The sequence below is a fragment of the Rhinopithecus bieti genome, unplaced genomic scaffold (genome assembly GCF_001698545.2).
Source record: "Rhinopithecus bieti isolate Rb0 unplaced genomic scaffold, ASM169854v2 scaffold_45389, whole genome shotgun sequence".
In the NCBI taxonomy this organism is placed as follows: domain Eukaryota; kingdom Metazoa; phylum Chordata; class Mammalia; order Primates; family Cercopithecidae; genus Rhinopithecus; species Rhinopithecus bieti.
In genome coordinates, this window is record NW_016818806.1 from 7,979 (window position 1) to 29,286 (window position 21,308).

The following is a 21,308-nucleotide window of genomic DNA, read 5'->3' on the forward strand; positions in this document are numbered from 1 at the left end:
CTATTTTTATCTTAAAATAACTTTATGTGGGTTTGAACCTCAAGTATTTTCTGTTGTTTATTGTATGTATTAGCTTTCCTCAACTTTAAAGAAGATGTATGGTGTTGAATAGCTTTTTTAATTCAATCACTCTGGAACACCTTCTTCTATTATTTTTTTCAAGTAAATGTTCAACATTATGATGGCTTATATTCAGAGAGCTTCTTGCTCCACTGCCTTTCCACACTTTCATGTGAGCTTCTTTTCTATTTTTTTTTTTTTTTTTTTTATGTCTTATGCCTGGACTGAATTAGATTCTGTTTCCAGTAGTTCTCCCCTGTACTTTGTTCTAGAAGGGAATTTTATCTGGCTAGTTTTGAGAGGCATAAGGCCCAGACCGTTCCAGTTCCCGTAGATCTTACTGCAGAATCCTTTGTGTTTACACAGCATTGGGGTGTGCAAAAAGGCCTCTTGATTTTAGATGCTAAGCTGTCAAAAATTTGAGGTAAAATTATCTTGGTTATTTTAGGTTCTCATGTCCACCAGACACTCTGTTGTTTCTCTTTGCTTCCTCTTACACAGATGCTGGTACCATATAGATCTTATGGCTCTTGGACTGGGAGGGAACAGAAATGCAGAAAATGCTAGTGGTATGGGGGCACTGTCCAGAAAGTTATTCTCCAAATAGGGGATAATGTAATGAATTGGCAAGGTGAGCATGAATTTGGATCTCTTCATTCATTTATTCATCCACTTATTGAATAAATATCAGTAGAACCTATTAAATTTCAGACACTGCTGAGAAACAGAGGACATATAGATGAATAAAACACAGTTCTTCCCCCGGAGAAACTCACAACCAAGTGGCAAGGATAGACATATCTATAAATAATGACAGCCCTTAAATAAGAGCTGCATCCAAATATATACAAGTTTATGTGTAAGAAAGAAGAGTGGTCTCATTGACCTGAGTTATGGGTGAGGGGTGATAGGTGGGAGGTGGGGGCTGCCAGGCAGACACCAGGGGAAGGCTCACCTGGCAGAGGGGCATGGAGAGAGAGAGAGAGAGAAGGAGAGAGAGAGAGAGAAAGAGAGAGAGAGAGAGAGAGAAATGAAACAAGAACCGGTACCTTGTCTCACCTGGCTGAGGAGTTGGGTTTCCAGGTGAGAGGAAGGTAAGGAGAGAAGAAGTCTGGACTCAGACTCGGAGGACTGTGAATGTCCAGCTATGAGGTTTGTAGGCCCTTGGAGGATGTTGGCAGGAGAGGGCATGATCATCCCAACCTCAAAAAGGAAGCACAAGATGGGGTGGCAGAGGAGGAGGACACAAGGTGTTGAGCCAAGGTGGATGGTGAGGACAAGAGAGACCTGACAGGGGAGGGAGAGCAGTCTCAGAAGGACCTGGGGCTTCTCTCAGTGTTTGAAATGAGGCCAGGTGCTGATGATGTTGTACAAAGCCTGCCCAGGAGACAAGGTTTGGGCCACATCACTGTGGCCCACCAGCAGGTAGTTGGGAGTCAGGTACCCCTTGACCATGGCACACTGGATCAGGTCTTGGGCTGCCTCTAGTGCTGCAGCATTTGGTGGTGTACCTGCAAACACAGCAGCCCATTGTCCACAGGATTACAGGGCACTCTGCAAGATAGAACATATTCCCAGAACCCACCCTCATCACAAAGCTAATATATTCCACTGTCGGCAGCCTCCCTAGAGACAGGCAAAAAAACAAGGTCAAGATTTCTTAGTGCCAAAGTTTTCCTGAATCAAAAGAGACAAGCCTGGGATAATATATTCTTCTGGGAATATACAAAGCTTTTATCCACTGCAAAAGTTTAGCCTGGTAGTTCTTTATAAGGATGTAATTTAGCCCCCCAGAGGACATTTGGCAATGTCATGAGATATTTTTGGTTGTGAAAACTGGGATGCAGGGGAATGCTAGTTGGTAGAAGCCAAGGATACTGCTAAACATCCTAGGACAGGACAGCCCCCTACAACAATGAATTATCTGAGCCAAAATGTCAATTGTACTGAGGTTGAGAAACTTGATTTAATCACACATATGCTGCCTGTACCCTTTCATGTCTAGCTGAATGCTCAGCCCAGTATCAAGTCACAGTCCCGGTTCACCCCATCCCCTGATCCAATGTCCGTTTTAGTATGGGCCATGTCACTGAATCAGCCCCAGTGACATGGCCTCATCTTTTCAGAGGTTCAGTGAAAGATCCTTGAGTCTAAACAAACCGATTAAAAGCTTTGAGTTGTTCTCACTTTGGTAGGACATACATTAAAACTGAAATGATATAGAGAAGATTAGTGTGGCCCCTGAGGTACGATGGCATGCAAATTCGTGAAGCATTCCATATTTTTAAGGAGAAATAAAGTGTTTCCTAAACAAGAAAATGCTAAGGGAATCTGTCACCACTAGGCTGATCCTATAAGAAATGCTCAAAGAAGTTCTACGCATGGAAACTAAAGGAATTCAATACACACTATCATAAAAACATTTGAAAGTATAAAACTCACAGGACTTATAAAGCAATTACTCAATCGAGACTGCAAAGCAACTGGATAGCCATTAGCATTATGACAGGAATAAATCCTCACATATCAATATTAACCTTAAACATAAATGAACTAAATGCTTCACTTAAAAAATATAGGCTGACAGAAAGAATAAAAACACAAAATCCAACCATATGCTGCTTACAAGAAACCCCCTAACTGGTAAAGACATTTACAGACTCAAAATCAAGGGTGGAGAAAGATATTCCATTTAAATGGAAACCAAAAAGGAACAGGAGTTGCTACACTATATCAAGTAAAACAGACTTTAAGTCAAAACAGTTAAAAAAAAAAAAAAAAAGGAAGTTCATTATGTAATGATACAGGGGTCAATTCAATAAGAAGATATAACAATCCTAAATACATATGCACCCAACACGAGAGCACCCACGTTCATAAAATAAATACTGCTAGACCTAAGAAAAGAGATGAATGGCGATATAACAGTAGTAGGGAACTTCAACACCCCCCTGACAGCACTAGACAGATCATCAAGGCAGAAAATCAACAAAGAAACTCTAGACTTAAATTGGACTCTAGGCCAAACAGACCTAGCAGACATTTACAGAACTTTCTAGTCAACAATGGCAGAATATATATTCATCTCTTCCGCACATGGAACATTCTCAAAAACAGACCATATACTAGGCCACAAAGCAAGCCTCAATAAATTTTTTAAAAATTAAAATCATATCAAGTATCTTGTTGGACTACAGTGGAAGAAAACTAGAAATCAATATCAATTAACTCTCAAAACTACACAAATACATGGAAATTAAACAGCCTGCTCCTGAATGGTCATTGGGTAAATGATAAAATTAAGGCCAAAGTTGAAGATTTTTTGAAAGGAATGAAAATAGAGACACAACATACCAAAACCTCTGGGATACAACAAAAAACAGTGATCAGATGGAATGTTATAGCATCAAATGCCTCTGTCAGAAAGATAGAAAAGTCTCAAATTAACAACCTAATGTCACATCCCAAAAAAACTGGAAAAGCAAGAACAAACAAAACCCAAAACTAGCAAAACAAATAACAAAAAACAGCAGAACTAAATAGTATTGAGACCAAAAAAGAAATAGAAAGGATCAATGAAACAAAAAGTTGGTTATTTGAAAAGATAAACAGAACTCACAGACCACTAGCTAGATTAACCAAGAAACAAAGAGATGATTAGAATATCCACAATCAGAAATGATAAAGGTCACATTACAGTTGATATCACAGAAATAACAAAAGATTGTCAGAGACTACTATGAGCATCTCCATGCACACAAACTAAAAAACCTAGAGGAAATGGATAAATTCCTGGAAGCATACAACATCCCAAGACTGAACCAGGAAGAAATAAATAATTCAACTAAATCAGTAATTTAAAAAAGAATCTCCCAACAACAAAAAGCCCAGGACCAGATGGATTCACAGCCGAATTCTACCAGATGTAAAAGGAAGAATACCAACCCTACAAAAACTGTTCCCAAAAATTGAAGAGGAGGGAATCCTCCCCAACTCATCTACAAAGCCCCTCTGATACCAGCGCCAGGTAAGGACACAATAACAACCAAAACTGCAGGCCAATATCCCTGATGGATATCGATGCAAAAGTTCACAACAAAAAACTAGCAAACTAAATCCAACAACACATCAAAAAGTTAATTCCCACAATCAAGTGGGCTTTATTCCTGGGAAGCAGAGATGGTTCAACATATGCAAATAAAGAAATGTGATTCACCACATAAGCAGAATTAAAACAAAAATATATAATAGTTTTGATGCAGAAAAAGCATTCAATTAAATCCAACATTACTTCATGATAAAAACTCTCAACAAACTAGACATCAAAAGAACATACCTCAGAATAATAAATCTATATATGATAAAATCACAATCAACATCATACTGAATGGTAAAAGTTAAAACATTCCCCTAAGAACTGGAAAAGACAAGGATGCCCGCTTTCACCACTCCTATTCAACATAGTATTGAATAAAACAATCACGCAAGAGAGAGAAATAAAAGGCACCCAAATTGGAAAAAAGGAAGTCAAAACATCTCAGTTCACTGATGATATAATCTTACACCTACAATACCCTCAAGGCTCCTCCAAAAGATTCCTATATTTAATAAATGATTTCAGTAGTTTCAAGATACAAAATCAATGTACAAAAATCAGTAGCATTTCTATACACCAATAACAATCAAGCTAAGAACCAAATCAAGAACTCAATTCCATATACAATAGCTACATATAGATAGATATAGATAGATAAATACACCTATAGAGATACACACCTATATGTGTTATATATAGGTGTGTATATATTTGTATATATGTATATGTTTGTATGTATATATATGTATTCCTAGTATATATATGTATTCTTTGTGTGTATATATGTATATACATACACACAGTAGGAATACATATATGTGTGTGTGTGTATATACGCACACACACACACATATACTAGGAATACATTTAACCAAGGAGGTGGAAGAGCTCTACAAGAAGAATTACACAACACTGATGAAAAAAATTGTATGCTGGGTGCGGTGGCTCATGCCTGTAATCTCAGCACTTTGGGAGGCCAAGACGGGTGGATCATGAGGTCAGGAGATCGAGACCATCCTGGCTAACACGGTGAAACCCCGTCTCCACTAAAAAATACAAAAAAAATTAGCTGGGCGTGGTGGCAGGTGCCTGCAGTCCCAGCTACTCAGGAGGCTGAGGCAGGAAAATGGCGTAAACCTTGGAGACGGAGCTTGCAGTGAGCTGAGATTGTGCCACTGCACTCCAGCCTGGGCAACAGAGTAAGAGTCCGTCTCAAAAAAAAAAAATTGTAAATGGCACAAACAAATGAAAAGACATCCCATGCTTATGGATTTGAAGGATCAATGTCATTAAAATGACCGTACTGCCCAAAGTAATTTACAGATTCAGCACAGTTCCTATCAAATTACAAACATCATTTTCACAGAATTTGGAAAACTATTCTATAATTCATATGAAACTAAGAAAGAACCCAAATAGCCAAAAAAATTCTAAGTAAAAAGAATTAAAAAACTGGAGGTATCACATTACCTGACTTCAAATTATACTACAAGACTATAGTAACCAACTAGCATGGTACTGGTATGAAAACAGATACATAGATCAATGGAACAGAATAGAGAACCCAGAAATAAAGCCAAATAGCTACTCAACTGATCTTTGACAAAGTTGACAAAAATATACACCAGGGAAAGGACACCCTATTGAATAAATGGTGCTGAGAAAATTGGATAGTCACATGCAGAAGAATGAAACTAGACCCACATATCTCACTGTATACAAACATTAACTCAAGAAGGATTAAGGACTTAAATGTAAGATCTCAAACTATAAAAATCTTAGAAGAAAACCTAGGAAAAAACTCTTCTGGAAATCGGCCTAGGCAACGCATTTATGACTAAGTCCTCAAAAGCAAATGCAACAAAAATTTAAAAAAGACAAACGGGACGTAATTAAACTGAAACGTTTCTTCACAGCAAAAGAAATAATCAACAGAGTAAACAGACAACCTACAGAATGGAAGAAAATGTTGGCAACCTATGCATCTGACAAAGAGCTAATATCCGGAATCTACAAGGAACTCAAACAACTTAGGGAAAAAAATCAGCTCATTAAAAAGTGAGGAAAGGGCATGGACAGATATTTTTCAAAAGAAGACATGCTAGCAGCCAAAAACCATGAAAAAATGCTCAACATTACTAATCATCAGAGAAATGCAAATTAAAATCACAATGAGAAACCATCTTACACCAGTCCGATTGACAGAGATTGAGGCCATCCTGGCTAACACGGTGAAACCCCATCTCCACTAAAAAATACAAAAAAATTAGCTGGGCATGGTGGCGTGCACCTGTAGTCCTAGCTACTCAGGAGGCTGAGGCAGGAGAATTGCTTGAACCCAGGAGGTGGAGGTTGCAGTGCGCCGCCGAAATCACGCCACTGCACTCCAGCCTGGCAACAGAGCAAGATTCTGTCTCTATAAATAAATAAATAAATCAGTCAAAAAATAACAGATGTTGCTGAGGATGCAGAGAAAAGGGAATGCTTACACACTATTGATGAGAATGTAGATTAGTACAACCTCTATGGAGATTTATCAATGAGCTAAAAATAAAATAGCCATTTGATTCAGCAATCCAAAGAGTGAGTATCACCCCAAAGAAAAAGAAATCATTATATCAAAAAGACATTTGCACTCATATGTTTATCTCAACACTATTCATAATAGCAAAGGCATTGAATCAACTTCAATGTCCATCAATGGATGAATGAATAAAGAAAATGTGGGGTGTGTTTGTGTGTGTGTACACCGTGGAATACTATTCAGCCACTAAAAAATGAAATCATGGTGCAATGGCTCACTTTGGGAAGCCGAGATGGATGGATCACGAGGTCAGGAGTTCGAGACCAATCTGGCCAACATGATGAAAGCCTGTCTCTACTAAAAATACAAAAATTAGCCAGATGTGGTGGCATACGCCTGTAGTCCTAGCTACTTGGGAGGCTGAGGCTGAAGAATCACTTGAACCCAAGAGGCAGAGGTTGCATTGAGCCAAAACTGCACATTGCATTCCAGCCTGGGCGACAGAGCAAGACTCCATCTCAAAAAAAAAGAAAAATGAAATCATGTCTTTTATAGCAACATAAGCGGAAATAGAGGCCATATTCCTAAGTGAAATGACTCAAAAACAGAAAATGAAAAACTACATATTCTCACTTATAAGTGAAAGCTAAACAATGGGTACACATTGGCACACAGAGTACAATAATAGACATCAGAGACTTCAAAAGGTGGGAAGGTGAGAGCAGGATTAGAGACAAGATGTTATTTAATGGGTACCACGTACACTACTCAGGTGATGGGTACACTGAAAGCCCAGACTTCACCACTGTGTAATAGATCTATGTAGCACAATATATCCATGGAGTCCCTAAATCTATAAAAATGAAAAAAAAAAGTGAAATAGAGCTCTGAGCCATGACAATTCTCAGTGTGAACTCTCATTGCAAAGACTGGGGCTCACTGTGGCTTTGGCATATAAGGCAAAGTGTCTCTACATTGTTGTCATGGTAACCAAGAGATGATGCATCTGCTGACCAAGATGAGCTAAAAATAAGCACAAAGATCTTTTCCCCTTGCTTTGCATGTTCCTTACATACTGGAAGAAAGAGACATTTGGCTGGGTGCAAAGGAGGGTAGATGTAGGGTAAACATTATGTCTGGGGATCACCTCTGGTCACACTCAGCTGAGTCAAATGTTGGATTGGAAGCTGGGTCAATCAAGCAAATGTAGGCACTAAAATGACACTTGAGACTGAGACTTTGTCTTCCACGTCAGATGCTCTCTTTCAAATACCATGCAATGACCCTACTGCCCAAAGCATCCACTTACCTGTGAAGGTGCCCATGAAGGTAATGCCCAGGGCAATGTCTTCGTAGCCAGGGGTGGAGGAGCCTTGGACATTCCAGCCCACCCCTTCATAAATGGCGCCATCCTGGCCCACCAGGAAGCTAGAGGACCACAAGGGGAGATGGAGACCAGCATGAAACTCTGGAATTGTTTCTCTCTTTCATGTATTAATTTATTCATGTCTTTACTGCTTCAGACTTTGATTATCTATTGGATTCTAGGCACTGGGTTACAGAAACAAGACAGAGTCCTTGCCAATGGAGTGCTGGTAAACTAGCCCAGGGGGAATGAGGAAGGCAGAGTAAGGAGAGGGAATCCCAGTTTACAGCATATACTGATTTCTGTGGTGTAAACCTCTCACTATAGCAGATTTCAGGTGACCAACAATTTAACAACAACCAACTCCCAAAATTCCAGAATCTCTAACAATCAGCTCTCATGAGCTGGCACGAGTCCACTTGACTCCAGCACACCACTGCAGCCCCCAAGTAGCTCACAGTCAATAAGAAAAAAGAGAATGACAGATTTCAATCCCTACGCCTTTTCTCCTACTCACCAAGAAAGTAGTTTCCCCCAAGGTGACCCAGGATCTCCTTACCATTAAGTACAATGTAAACTTCCCCAATCTTTCCTGACTTGATCTCTCTGTAAGTTTGACTCTGCCACCCCTCTTGACTTCTCCAAACATTCTCTTCCCTTAGCTTCCATCATACCACATTCTCTTGCTTTCTTCTCCAGCTGCTCTCCCTCCACAGCTCATCTTCCTGCACCCTTTCCTTAAATGTGGGGTTCCTCAGGATGCTATCCTAAGCCCTCTTCTCCCCTTACTCGACACAGGACTAACCCATTCAATTCCTTGGCTTCAGTTGCCATCCATGAAAGTCCACATGGTCACAACTGGACCCATCTTCTTCCTCACCTGTTCCCCTTTCTGGGATCCCCATCTTGATGAAAGGCATGGTCACACACCCACTGGCCCCAGCCAGGAATACAGGCATCAGCCCACCCACTTCATCCACTCATTAACCCAGGCTTGTCAATGATGTCTCCCAACTACACTCCCTGATCTGCCCTGAGCCCTGGTCACTAACCATTAACCTCCGCTGACCTCTGAAATTCCTCCACTTCTCTCTGTGACCTCTGCTACCATCATAGGGATGTCACCACTTAATCCTGCCTGGATTGCTGCACAGTCCTCAGATCTCACTGCCTCCAACTCCACCCTTTCCCATCCAATCTATTCCTAAAGGGTAGCCAGACTAGTCTTTCTAAAATACAAATCTTACTGTGTCAAAACCCTGTTTTCAGTCCCTCAGCACTGAGTGCACACACCCTAGCTTAAGTTACAAGATCCTTCTGACATGGGCCCTGTCTGCCTCCCCAGCATCAGCTCTCCCACACCCCTCTTTGACATCTATATTTATCCTGATGAACTTCTCTCAGCTGCCTAAAGGCACCTTTCTCAGGCTGGAATTCAGTCCTTTCCACCGAGCCCTTTCCCTCTTCCTGAATCACTCTTCCTGCTTCCTCCTCCCACTCACCTGTGAGGCCCCAGCTAATCTGATGCTCCCACAGAGATTGCTTCCTTCACTCCCATTTTCCTGGCATCCTAAGCCTCCCGTCTACCCTTCATGTGTCCCCTATCATAATGTTTAACCTACCCTACTAGAACTTATTTGTTTGAATTATTTTTCTTCCTCACTAAAGCATTGGCTCCATTCAGGCAAGAACCATATCTATGAGGCACATCCAATGGCACCCCCAGATGATAGCCTTGTGCCACGCAGAGTACACATTCAGTTACATGTTCTGTGAATTGTAATCTATGAGGCAGGGAGTGTGTCATCCCGACCACAGAGCACCTCAAGGAAAGAAAATGACACTGTCATAATGCTATAATAGAAGAGGATACAATACAAGGTCCGAGTCAAGGGACAGGCAACTACCCTCTGAGACCTGAATGGAAAAAGGGAAAGGACCTCCCCTCAGCCTCCACCACTTTCCAATGTAGGCTTTCCAAATTTACAGTCAATTTTCAACTATCCACTCTCATTAAAGACAGCTACGCTGCAAGTAATCCTGTATGGTGGGACCTAGCAAAGCACTTGATAGGTTCTGATACGTCATAGATATTGGAGGGAAAGTTTTCTCCTATCTTGAAAAGATACTAAAATGGGGACAGAGAACAGGGAGACCAAAGAGGGGAAAGACAGTCAGCTCAGAATCATGTACCAAGCGATGGTAAATTCATCGCTAAGCCAAAAATGGCCCTAGAGTTAAGGGCTCCTTCTATGAATGTGCATGAATATGCCAAATGGGCGAGCAGTAGCCTTTCCTGAGATTTAAAATTTAGTGTGATTTTTCCTGATGGGACATTACATGGGGTCTAACCCCGGATGTCTTATCTGCAAGCTCTGAAAGCATCCTTCAAGAAATTTCTACTTGTTTTGTGGATTATTTGTTTTGTGGACTATTTGTTTTGTGTGTTTGTGAGGCAGTTTTAAAATCAGTACTTTTAATGGAAACATCTTGATCAGAAATGTATCACAGGATTTTGAGACCCTTTAAGATAATGTTTAATGGGGAAAAAAAAGAAATGTTTACTCTTGCACTTAGGTCGGTGTGTTCCTTATTAAAGAATCACAGACCTTAGCATTACAGAAATCAGAAGATAGTGTCTGGTCTCTCCCCCGCCTTCAGACAGGAAGGATATTCTTCCCAAGGAGGTTGGTGGTTTCTAGAAGCAGAGAAGCAGCACGAGTCTACCCTGAGGGGGAACCGCTTCAGGTTGTGGCAAAGTGAGCAGCAGAGCCCCAGCCTCTGAGTAGTAGGCGGTGGTTACACAAACAAAGCACAATCTTTCAATTATCTTTTCCACAGGTACCACAGTCTTGCATGCGCACTGCTTCCTCCGGTGACTTTTTGGCAGAGTTTTAGCATCTATCATGCCAGTTTACTACCTTTAGTAGGTACACGTCTTGAGAACATGTTTGGGCAAATGACTACCCCCTTGGCTATCTCCTAAGTAAGACCCATGCAGGGTCGTGCGATGAATCCATTTGGTTATCCACACAGTGCCTCTCCTATGGTGACCACCCAGTAAATATTAGTTACCTTTCCTCTTCCTTTCAAAGGTTCAGTTTCTGCCCCCAAGGGAAGAGAAGCCCACAGTACCCAGACCCACTTACTTATACCCAATGTCGCACGACTTGAGCCTGTCTATGTAGAAAGACTGGATGTCCCGGACCAGCAAGCGGCACTCATCGGAAATGTTGCAGGTCCTCCCGGCAGTGTGGATAATGATGCCATACTTCGCTGGGAGGGTCATCTTGGGACAGTGCGTCTCCCTGGCCCCCCACGCAGACCGTGGGACAATGCTGGGGCAAGCTGAGGTGGGGCGAGAAACCACAGAGGGTTCATCTTCCCCATCCATGCCAGCCGCTTCTCCACTGTAGGCTGACATAATGCTCAGGACCCTCAACTTCCCAAACCCTTCTGGGTCTCCCACCCTGACCCAAACAGTGGGACTTGAGAGCAGACAGTGTCCCACAGTGGGACATGGACATTTTATTCTAAGAATATGTCTTTGAGTCATTTGTAATCCGTGAAACTCTCTGTCAGTGTAAGCGATCATTTATATTGACAGATGGCACCAGAGATCAAATTTACTAAGGCTTTAACATAATAGAGATGAATCTTCTTTCAATCTTGATTAAGCTCAAGAAAAGGCTGAAAGTGCTTATTAAATTTACTGTTTTTGATGTTGCTGCTTGTCAAACCCAAACTAGTATCCACCTTTTATTATCTGAATTATGTTGAGTTCTTTCTTTAAAGTCTGTATAAGCGGTGGTCTAAGTTTTCTGCAGCACTTCAGTCTATTAGTGTTGTTTTGGTTTTTGTATTCAGAAATGTGTGTCAGTGTGTGTGTGTTCATGTGTAAACACATCAATGTATAAATATGTGTATAAATACATCCAGTCCCTTTCCATTGTTTCCTCCCTTGCACTTTTCTCCATGTAATGTACCAAATATGTCACTTATTTATTTGCTTATTGTCTGTCTCTGCCCTCTAGACTGAAACTTCATGAGGCCAGGGACTTTTGCTTTTCATTCCTTCGTATATTTTCAGAGTCTAGAAGGTGTTCAATAAATGCTTGTTGAGTGATGGAAGAAAGGAGTGTGCATATATGACACCAGAGATAATGCTATGGCTCTTTCATATGAGGAATCTGGGGGATAAAGAGGTGGCCTGCAGGTTTCCTCTCAAGATTTGCCAGCCCCAAGAGTTCAGAGAGTTGGGTGGCCAGTTGCCTACCAGAAGGAATCTCATGAGCCCTACTGAAAAGGTCACTCCCAATGGTGTTTGCAAGTTAGTTGGGGTGAACCCAGCGGCAGGCCCAGTAGGGTTGAAGGTCTTACCTTTCTTCAGGCTCGCCTTCTGTCGAGGGGCCAGGCAGTTCTCACCTTTCACAAGAAGTGGCTGAACATAGCTGGATGACAGGTGGCCCTTCTGGACAGCATAGGAGATTAGGTTTTCCATGGCTGACAGGGCAGCAGGGCTGGGACTGTGGCCTGGAAGAGAGAAATCTGTGGGAAACCTCCACCCAGCCTGAGTTTCAGGGGATCTCTTGGGGGAGGAGGAGATGTTCTGCCAGCCCCTGCACAGCTGATGGAGAGGAAGAAAAGGGAACAGGTTATGGCCCCAGTTGGAGAGGCTGAGAAGGATCTGCCTGGAAAGATCTCTCAGTGACTCAAAATGAAGTCCTTTTCCATCCCAAATACCTGCCAAACTTCACCCCCTCTCTCCATGAAAGAGCTCAGAAGCAGCACCAAGCTCAGCAGCACCCGCCAGGCCAGGCCAGGGTTTCTCATCAGAAGAGGACCCCTCCAGGTATGTGCCAGACTCTGCCTACAATAACTCATTTAATCCTCAGCACAAACCTCTGAGAGATGCTATTATTAACTGCATTATTTGTGAAGAGGAACTTGAGGCTCCAAGAAGTAACATGCTCAAGATCCCAAGTTAACAACAAATGGAAATGAGTAGTCATGAAAACAAAAGCAAAAACAAGATAAACACGGAGTCGTCTGGAACGCTGGGGAAACCACCCAGGAGCTGGAGATAAAAGATACGGATCATGTTCTGATTCCTCTCCTTCTAGCTGTGCCACTTGGAGTCATCGACCTCTCTGAATCCCAGGCTGCACCTCTGCACAACAGGGGTTATTAAATCTACCTGGACTATCTCAAAGGGTACTGGGAGAGGAAAATGAGAAACTAGGTATGCAAGATCTCTGTTAACAGGAAAGGGTGCACAAATTCAAAGGAATGGTCCTGGAGTACGTATGTTAGGATGCATGTGGCAAGGGGCCTTGGAGCAATAGCCCAGAAAGAAGTGAAAGAGAGTCAGAGATTAGGGGACTCAGAGTTGTTGTTTTTTTTTTTTTTCAGAAATACATAGAAAATCTAGTAGTAAGAGATGAAAGGAAGAGGTGCCTGGCAGGAACTTGGAAAGCATGGCCCACAGTCACAGAATGGTCAGAGCTCAAGAGGATGTGATAGTCATTGACGTAGAGGAGAGAACTGAAGCCCAGATAAGCTTGCAGAGAGACGACTGGTTAGCCATTGAGATGGCTAGAGGAAGAGGAGCCTGTTTACAGGGGTTGAGAAGGACACCAGGCTAGCAGGAAGAGACCCTTCACAACATCATTTCCTGGAAATCAAGGAAGAAGAGAATTCCAAGAGAGAGTGGGTCTTCAGAGAAGTGTGAGAAGGATAAGAAGACAGCAGAGTAGCAGACAACTACTTCCCATGAAGTGGCTCCTGAGACAAAGGATTAGAGAATTCTTTGGAGAAGGTCAGCTGTGATAACTGTTACCTTTCTTAGTGCCGAAGAAGGCAAAGCCCAGGGAGATGTTGTTGTAGCCTTGGGTGTGCACTCCTTGGACGTTCCAGCCAACACCTTCATACACCCTGCCATCATCCCCAACCAGGAAGCTATGGAGCAAGATAATACTGGTTTCATGGCTGGCACTGTAGGACATTCCTCAGAGGGGAAACCACTTACCCAGCCTCAAAATGGAGAAGGGCTGAAGCCGTGTTCACTAAAAGGAAATTGCACGAACTCTTCCCAGACGCTGGAAAGAACAAGTCATTTATACTAGTCCTTAGAATTCAGAAGGAACCACTCTCACACTCCCTACCTCCTTCCCTTTTCAGAGGCTGCAGTTTTACCATAAATCATTCTACATGCTCAGGAGAAGAGGTCCTAGAGGTTCCACCGTAACTAACACTGACCTGACTACACAATGGAAGGGTCTTCTGTCTTCCACACTTCCTTAAACATGGCTCTCCTACCTCCTCCAAAGTGTGTGCTGTCTGTGTGATCCATGCGGAGCTGTTCATTCTATTTCTCCCTGTCAAGTAACTGTCCTACATAGACTTACCAAGAAGTAGCTCCTGAGACAAGGACGAGGATGCAGGCACTTTATTTGCAAAGGGACCTGACAGAGCAGGAGCACCATCATCTCGGACAAACACCACCACTTTAAGTTCCAGCTCCCTTTCTAGCCTCATGTATTTCAAGGAAATCACTTCTCTTCTAACAACAAGCAGCCAGAAAGAGCAGACAGTAAAACACAGATAAGACAGCTCAGGCACCGGGGGAGGGGGGGCAGGGGGGAGTCTCTTGGGTAACTGCCAAACTTCACCCTCATACAACTGGCCCCAGTAAAACAGTGGGCCTTAATGAGCACGTTCCTTTCCCTGCAGGTGCACTAAGATATGGAAGCTAAAAGCAGACTGGGGGGTGGTGGGAGTATGCCTGCAGCTGAAGAAGGATGTATGGGAACAGACACACAACTCTCCCTCCCAGATAAGCACAACAAAGACACAGAAGCAGTCCAAGCCTCTAATAAACTCTCCCACCCTGAATCCTTAAAAACTCTTAGTCTGTAAGAGAGTGCACTCTGACCTAACTTGGCCAGAAGCCTCTCTCAGTTTTGTTTTCTCTGAAATAAACCTGCCCTCGACTGTCAAGCCGCCTTTCATGTTTCTTTCCTCTGTCTTCAATTCTTGAAGGATCCCAGAAGCCAGGGTGAGGAGAGTGAGACAGAAGGAAGAAAGCCAGCAAAGTGTGTGAAATTGGGCTGACTCACAGGGGCCACCCACAGCTCCACCCCACCCTTTGGCCTTCCCAGGAGCTGTGTACATGCGCTTTAGAACTGCCTCTCAGAAGGGCTAGGGTTGAGGAAGCTACACACCAATCACCCTCCCCCACGAAGGTATTTACTCCCTTTTGTCGTCAGGGGCTGGGGGAAGGTCTGAAGCAGGAAAGCAGAGAGATGTGTTGGACACTTGAGGCAGGAAGCCATCACCACACTCAGGAACTGTCCACAGCTAGTCAAAGTCAGAGGTGAGCCAGAAGCATGTGGTATGGACACCGGTAGGAACTACTAGAGAGATCATTACAGCAACTGATGGACAGTTGCCTCACTGAGACCGGAGCCTATGCGTGTGGTGTGGAGGAACACACCAGGGATGAAGAGAGCCAGTTTAGCCTCCATGAGTCCACAGATGTGTGACCTCAAATTAATCAGCCTCCCTCCCTTGGGCCCCTCTCCCAGGGCAAAGAGATGGTGACACCTGCCTACCAGTCGGGGGAGCTAAAGCCCTCATGTATGTAATCTGTGGTGTGCTGTGTAAGCCAGGGTTGGGGGAGGGTAGAGAATATAGTTATTACTTAACCTTCCTTGCTTCCTTCTGGGAGCTCTCAGAGACAGGTACCTCACAGAAAAATCCAAAGGATTGGGAGTTTCATGAGGGTTTTAAATATTTTATTCATTATAAAACATATAGGACCACAACCCAGAAAATGAGGAAAAGGGATGAGAAGAGACAAGAGAAGCATCCCAGGGAAGCAACACTGACCATTTGCCTTGGGACCCAGACCCAGCCTCTTACTTGTAGGCCACGTCACACCCGCTGTTGTTGTGGATATGATGGGCCTGCAGTTCCCGCAGTCTCTGGCTGCAGACTCTCTGGTCGTGACACTCCAGTCCAGGGACATGGTGTATAACAAGGACATTCACTGGCGTGGTCAGCTGAATACTGCAGCCAACAGCTTCTGCCCCCCATGCCTTGCGAGAGACCGGGGTGGAGACATCTGTGGGGAGGCCTTGGGGACGTCACTCAGTGCACCTGCCCCATCACTACCACATTAGCAGGCCAAGCTGAACATGCAGGCATGGGCTGTGTCGGCCTCATGGTAGTGGAAGAGCCTGAGAAGGAAGCCTTCAACAGGCAGGTATACCTGCCCTGCTTACCTCTGCAACCCCACCTCTCCAACACACCCCCAACACAGACTCTGCACCTGGCCAGGGAGCCTAATGCTTTGTTTCCCCATCCCCGAATGTCCCCTACTCAGCTCCTGCCCTGCTGTGTTCCAGGCTCTGCACTTCAGGAAGCATCACTTGCTTATCCGTGGGGAAAGCCCTGAACAGCCTGGCCTGGTGTCACCTCAGCATTCAGTATGTGCTCTCTGATCATTTCCTCTGTGGCTGTGAGTGTTCCCTGAGGGGACTGCATCTTCTGCCTCCAGCAGGGACTGTGTTGCCCCCTCAGTCTGAGGACTCCCTGAGGGCAAGGTTTGGGTTTCCCTCCACAGGGGCTCCCTGTCTGAAGAGGCTGTTTCCTCCCTTCCTGGTTTTCTAGCCCTCCAGCACCAGCCTTCCATTCCAAGGACCTAGGGCAATTAATGCAGGTGGTTTACTGGTACTGCTCTCTGCATCTCAACCCCATTTGCCCCCTCCCAGTCGCATGTGGCTCTGCAGACCTCAGAAACATTTCCAATCACATGAAAAACCCCAGCTGGTCCCCAAACCCCTTACTATCCAGATCCAGTTTACCTTTTTCAGTGAGCTGGGGGATGTTCTCAAATGGGTTCTGAAGCCCCTCTGATACCTGTTTAGCTTGTGTTTTGTTCCAGGAGGAATCACCTGCAAAGGAACATCCCATTTTGCATCAGAGAGCACCAATACCAGCCATCGTGGTGGGACCAGCTCTGAATAGAAACAGCCATCCCCTCTGCACTGCCCCTCTGCCTCCTCAAATCCCAGAGCCCCCTCTAAGAAATCCCTCTGGGCTGACCAGAGGGCCACCTCTAATAGCAGCAAGTGGCAATAGCTTCTTCTCACGCCAACTCTGGGCAATCCCCTGGGATAGGCAGGGAGTTGGAAATGTTATCTTTTTCTCATGAGCTGTATCTACACACACGATTGGCAAAAAAAAAAAAAGTGGAAATATATTCAGACACTTCAAAACCACAAAGTCCTCTCCTGTGTGCGTTGTTTTACCGAAGTAATGGGGAAGCGTGTGTGGAGAACGGGTTAGAATTACCTGCACGGCTCAGACCAGTTTCCCCAGGATTGATTTTAGGGACATGTGCTATGCCCATTCTCCTGTCTGAAGGCCCATGGGGGATGGACAGGGTGTGTTGATTGAGACCCTTACCCGCAAGGAGCTTTCTCTTATTGACAAGCACAAACCCAAGCCATAGGTTAAAGTCTGATTAACATCATAATAATACAAATGCAATCCTTGCTCCTGTTTATCTGCTTTTACTGCCCACGTATTGCTATATCTTCAGGTGCATTATCTCATTTAATCCTCACAGTGAGTTAAGGAAGTCATAACTATCTCAGTTTTCAGGTGGGAAAATAAAGCGTTATAGAGCTGAATTGCTTGTTTAAAATCATTCCTAGAGGCAGAGCAAGGACTTGAATCCAGGTCTATAGGCTCCAAGTTCTGTGCTCGACGTACAATCTATTCTTTCGCCTTAAGAGAGAGTAGGTTTTTATTTTGGTGGGGGGGTTGTTTTGTTTTTTGTTTGTTTGTTTGAGACCGACTCTCACTCTGTCACCAGACTGGAGTGCAGTGGCGCAATCTTGGCTCACTAAAACCTCTGCCTCCTGGGTTCAAGCGATTCTCTCATGCCTCCCTCCTGAGTAGCTGGGACTACAGGCGTGCACCACCACGCCCAGCTAATTTTTGTATTTTTAGTAGAGATGGGGTTTCACCATGTTGGCCAGGATGGTTTTGATCTCTTGACCTCATTATCCATCCACCTCGGCCTCCCAAAGTGCAGGGATTACAGGCATGAGCCACCATGCCCAGCCAAGAGAGAATAGGTTTGTTTTGTTGCTGTTGTTGTTTGTTTGTTTGTTTGTTTGTTTTTGTTTTTGAGACAAGTTCTCGCTCTGTCACCCAGGCTGGAGTGCAGTGGCATGATCTCTGCTCACTACAACCTCTACCTCCCGGCTTCAAGCAATTCTCCCACCTCAGCCTCCCTCCTGAGTAGCTGGGACTAGAGGCACACCCAGCTAATTTTTGTATTTTTAGTAGAGATGAGGTTTCACCATGTTGGCCAGGATGGTCTCAATCTCTTGACCTTGTGATCCACCCGCCTCGGCCTCCCAAAGTGCTGGGATTACAAGCATGAGCCACCATTCCTGGCCGAGAGAGTAGGTGTTTGCTTGTTTGTTTGTTTGTTTTTGAGACAAGTTCTTGCTCGGCCACCCAGGCTGGAGTGCAGTGGCGGGATCTCGGCTCACCGCAGCCTTGAACTCCTCAGGCTCAGACAGAGAGTAGGTATTTTTTAAATTCCTATTACAAGACTTTAGGATCACCCTTCTTGGTTGCTCTTTGGCCCAGGGAAAGAAAACTTACCCCAGGCCTGGAGACCCAGAGCAGAGAAGACAAGAAGCCACGGCAGCATCCCCACGTGGTCCCAGGACACCAACCCAGAGAGTGTGGATGGCAGCCTGAGACAGATGTTGACAGTTGTTAACATGACCATGCTCAACTTGCAGAGTATTCCCCACCCTGACTGCGGGGGGTGCCGTCCGCCTCCTCTACCATCCTGTGGCCTCCTGAGGGTCAGCACCTGGCTCAGACTTCTCAGGGCCCCCAGCATACAGCAGGTGCTCAGCATCCCTGTCCTATTATTACCCAAGCAACTGAATTTCATCACGTGCCCACCGCGTGCAAGGCCTGTGTACACACTTGCACATGCAGTCTTATTTAATTAGTCCTCACCCTAATCCTGTCATGTAAGACTGTTAACCCCCATTTTTATAGACAAAGGAAGTAAGATCCAAGAATGGTACAACCGAGAAATCCAGACTCATATGGATGGGTCTGATGCAGAGAATCCCTTCCCCACTGGGAATATGCTGGGTGAGGGAAATATAGGAGTAGCAAGGGTTCCTAGTTCTAGGGCAGAGGAAATCCAACCCTTAACACCCTTTCTGGTGGATTCCAGTCCCTTTGCTGGAAGAGGGCTTCTGAAGAAGAAACACACACTCAACTCACAGATACCTGTGGGTCCTGTGCTGTTCCAGCCCAGTAGGTCAGGGTGCAGTCAGTTTGCCCCTCATTGGCCAGCAGCTCCTTCCCTTCCAGACTTGGCCTCCAGGCCCTGACCTCCTTCACCAGCTGGTGCCTTCTCCTCCAGCCTTAACTCTCTCTGGCCCTAGAGGGCACTCCCTCCCTGGGAATGGAGCAATCAGGCTCCAGCTTCCCAGAGAGAAGAGGAGAGCCCAGGATCCCTAACTAAAGATGGAAGAAAAGGGGAAGACAGAGGGCCAAGGCTCTGAGCCAGCTCCTTTCACAGCACCTGGAGAAATGCAAGTGGGACCAGACTCAGGCTGAGAGCACCTGGGGACCCGCCCTGTGAATAAGCTCAGGTAGCTCCTCCCTGGGAAAGGGCAAGATTGCCCAACACTCCGGAGAGCTCATGCTCAGCCCCAACCTGGGAAAGCCTGCAGGGCCTGATGGCTGTGTCTGCAATATCTAGAAACTTCCTGCCTGTGAAGATCTGCTCCGGGAGTCTGAAGACTGTGGATTGAAGTCACTCACCAACACCCCCTTTTACCAGGGTCATGAGCAGGGTCAGGATAGACAGAGAGAAACTGGGAGGTACAATCTCAGGATACAGCTCACGATGCCTAATTCCGCCCCAATAGCCTACATGTCTGCCCATCATCCTCCCGCCTGCCACTCCCCACCGTTGGCATCAAGCTGCCACCCACCACAGAAAGCCTCCCACAAACCAAGAATCTCCAGCTCCTGGCCATGTTCCAGTTGTCACCTAATCTCATTCTGCAACCTGAACTTCCAGGCCTTGAATATTCACAGAGGAAACTGCATGACACTTTCCAAGAACACAGTAGGGTTCAGTCTCCATGGGGACCTGCAGAGCCTCTCATGGGGCAGCCTCCCTAGACACTGAGGAAGTGCCCTGAATCCAGAACAGTTGCTCTCAGTGAGCTGCAGTCCCACTCTCAGCCCCAGCTCCCCAGGAGCACTCTCTGGATGGAGCCCCTTGCATGCACCAGGTCTACCTGGCATTCACCCTAGTCATGCACCCAGACCCAGGCTGGAGCTATGTGATGAGCAGGGGCTGCTAAGCTCTGTCCTGGGGCAAGGGTTAATGTGGGGCAGAGCCAGAGACAGAGATGAAGGAGACCAAGAACTGGAGCCTGGCACCAGCACTGTAGGGACCCTGGCGATTTTACCAGCCTGGCAGCATGCTGTTTCTCCATGCCTTTAACTGGCTGCCCATCCTAACTGAGCAGAACAGCTCTCAAAATGAGAAGGTTTCTGGGCTTGCATCCAGGGCACCAAGGACTTGAGGAGACTCGGTTCCCCTTTTTGGAGGGGTTTAGGGAGGGGAAGCCCAAGGAGAGATTGGGTGGTGGCTGCCTAAGGGGACCACCAGATTCTCTGCCCCATCCAGAGACCAAGAGATTCTTGAAGACTAACAGACTGAGGGCTGTCAGGGACGAGGGCATCAGGAGGGAGGAAGAGAGCAGTGTGGGTCATCCCTCTGATTCTGTGAACTCAGAATCCCGAGAGGACCTCCTAAGTCCTGAATTATCCGGCCCCCAGTGCCATCTCACTCCACACTGGCAGAGCAGGCTCCCAGTGCTCTCTGCCCTACCTTTCACCATCTCAGGACCCTTCCCAAGTGCCCAGCCTCGCTCCCCACCTGCGGCCAGAGGCTCCACTTCATCTTGGCATCTTCGGAAAGGGCTCCGTGACTAGTCGGGACTGGTAGAGTCTCAGAGTCTCTCTTCTCCATTCTAGCACCTGTCATGAATTGTAATTATAACCTCCTCAAGAGAGTTCTCAAGTCTATCTCTTTACCTACCTTTAATAATATCATTATTTATATTTACTTTTTTTTTTTTTTTTTTTTTTTTTTTTTTTTTTTTTTTTTTTTTTTTTTTTTTTTTTTTTTT

The 21,308-nt window shown here is 45.1% G+C and overlaps 1 protein-coding gene across 2 annotated transcripts; it reads right to left on the reverse strand.

The window, feature by feature from the left end:
• Nucleotides 1–1,110: 1,110 nt before the first annotated feature.
• PGLYRP4 (peptidoglycan recognition protein 4) lies at nt 1,111–19,697 on the reverse strand. 2 transcript variants are annotated; one of them, XM_017857555.1, is made up of 9 exons: nt 19,378–19,697; nt 18,733–18,827; nt 16,914–17,003; nt 15,970–16,183; nt 13,886–14,004; nt 12,427–12,579; nt 11,196–11,394; nt 7,990–8,108; nt 1,111–1,571 (listed from the first exon to the last, which is right to left on the reverse strand). In XM_017857555.1, exons 2-9 carry the CDS (start codon nt 18,779–18,781, stop codon nt 1,393–1,395), a joined length of 1,122 nt encoding a protein of 373 aa, XP_017713044.1. In that variant the 5' UTR covers nt 18,782–18,827; nt 19,378–19,697; the 3' UTR covers nt 1,111–1,392. The 2 variants fall into 2 exon arrangements, with proteins under 2 accessions (XP_017713044.1, XP_017713045.1); XM_017857556.1 differs by lacking the exons at nt 16,914–17,003; nt 19,378–19,697 and having other exon boundaries at nt 1,393–1,571; nt 15,970–16,171; nt 18,733–18,781.
• Between the last annotated feature and the right edge of the window lie 1,611 nt (nt 19,698–21,308).

What these genes read in the sequence shown, in the direction of transcription:
- PGLYRP4 (XM_017857555.1), bottom strand. Translation starts at nt 18,781, where the DNA reads ATGCTGCCGTGGCTTCTTGTCTTCTCTGCTCTGGGTCTCCAGGCCTGG. An exon ending in GGGTGTGACGTGGCCTACAA is followed by an intron (nt 14,005 to 15,969) that starts GTAAGAGGCTGG and finishes CTTGCTCCATAG; the next exon opens with CTTCCTGGTTGGGGATGATG. An exon ending in CTTCATGGGCACCTTCACAG is followed by an intron (nt 1,572 to 7,989) that starts GTAAGTGGATGC and finishes CTGTGTTTGCAG; the next exon opens with GTACACCACCAAATGCTGCA.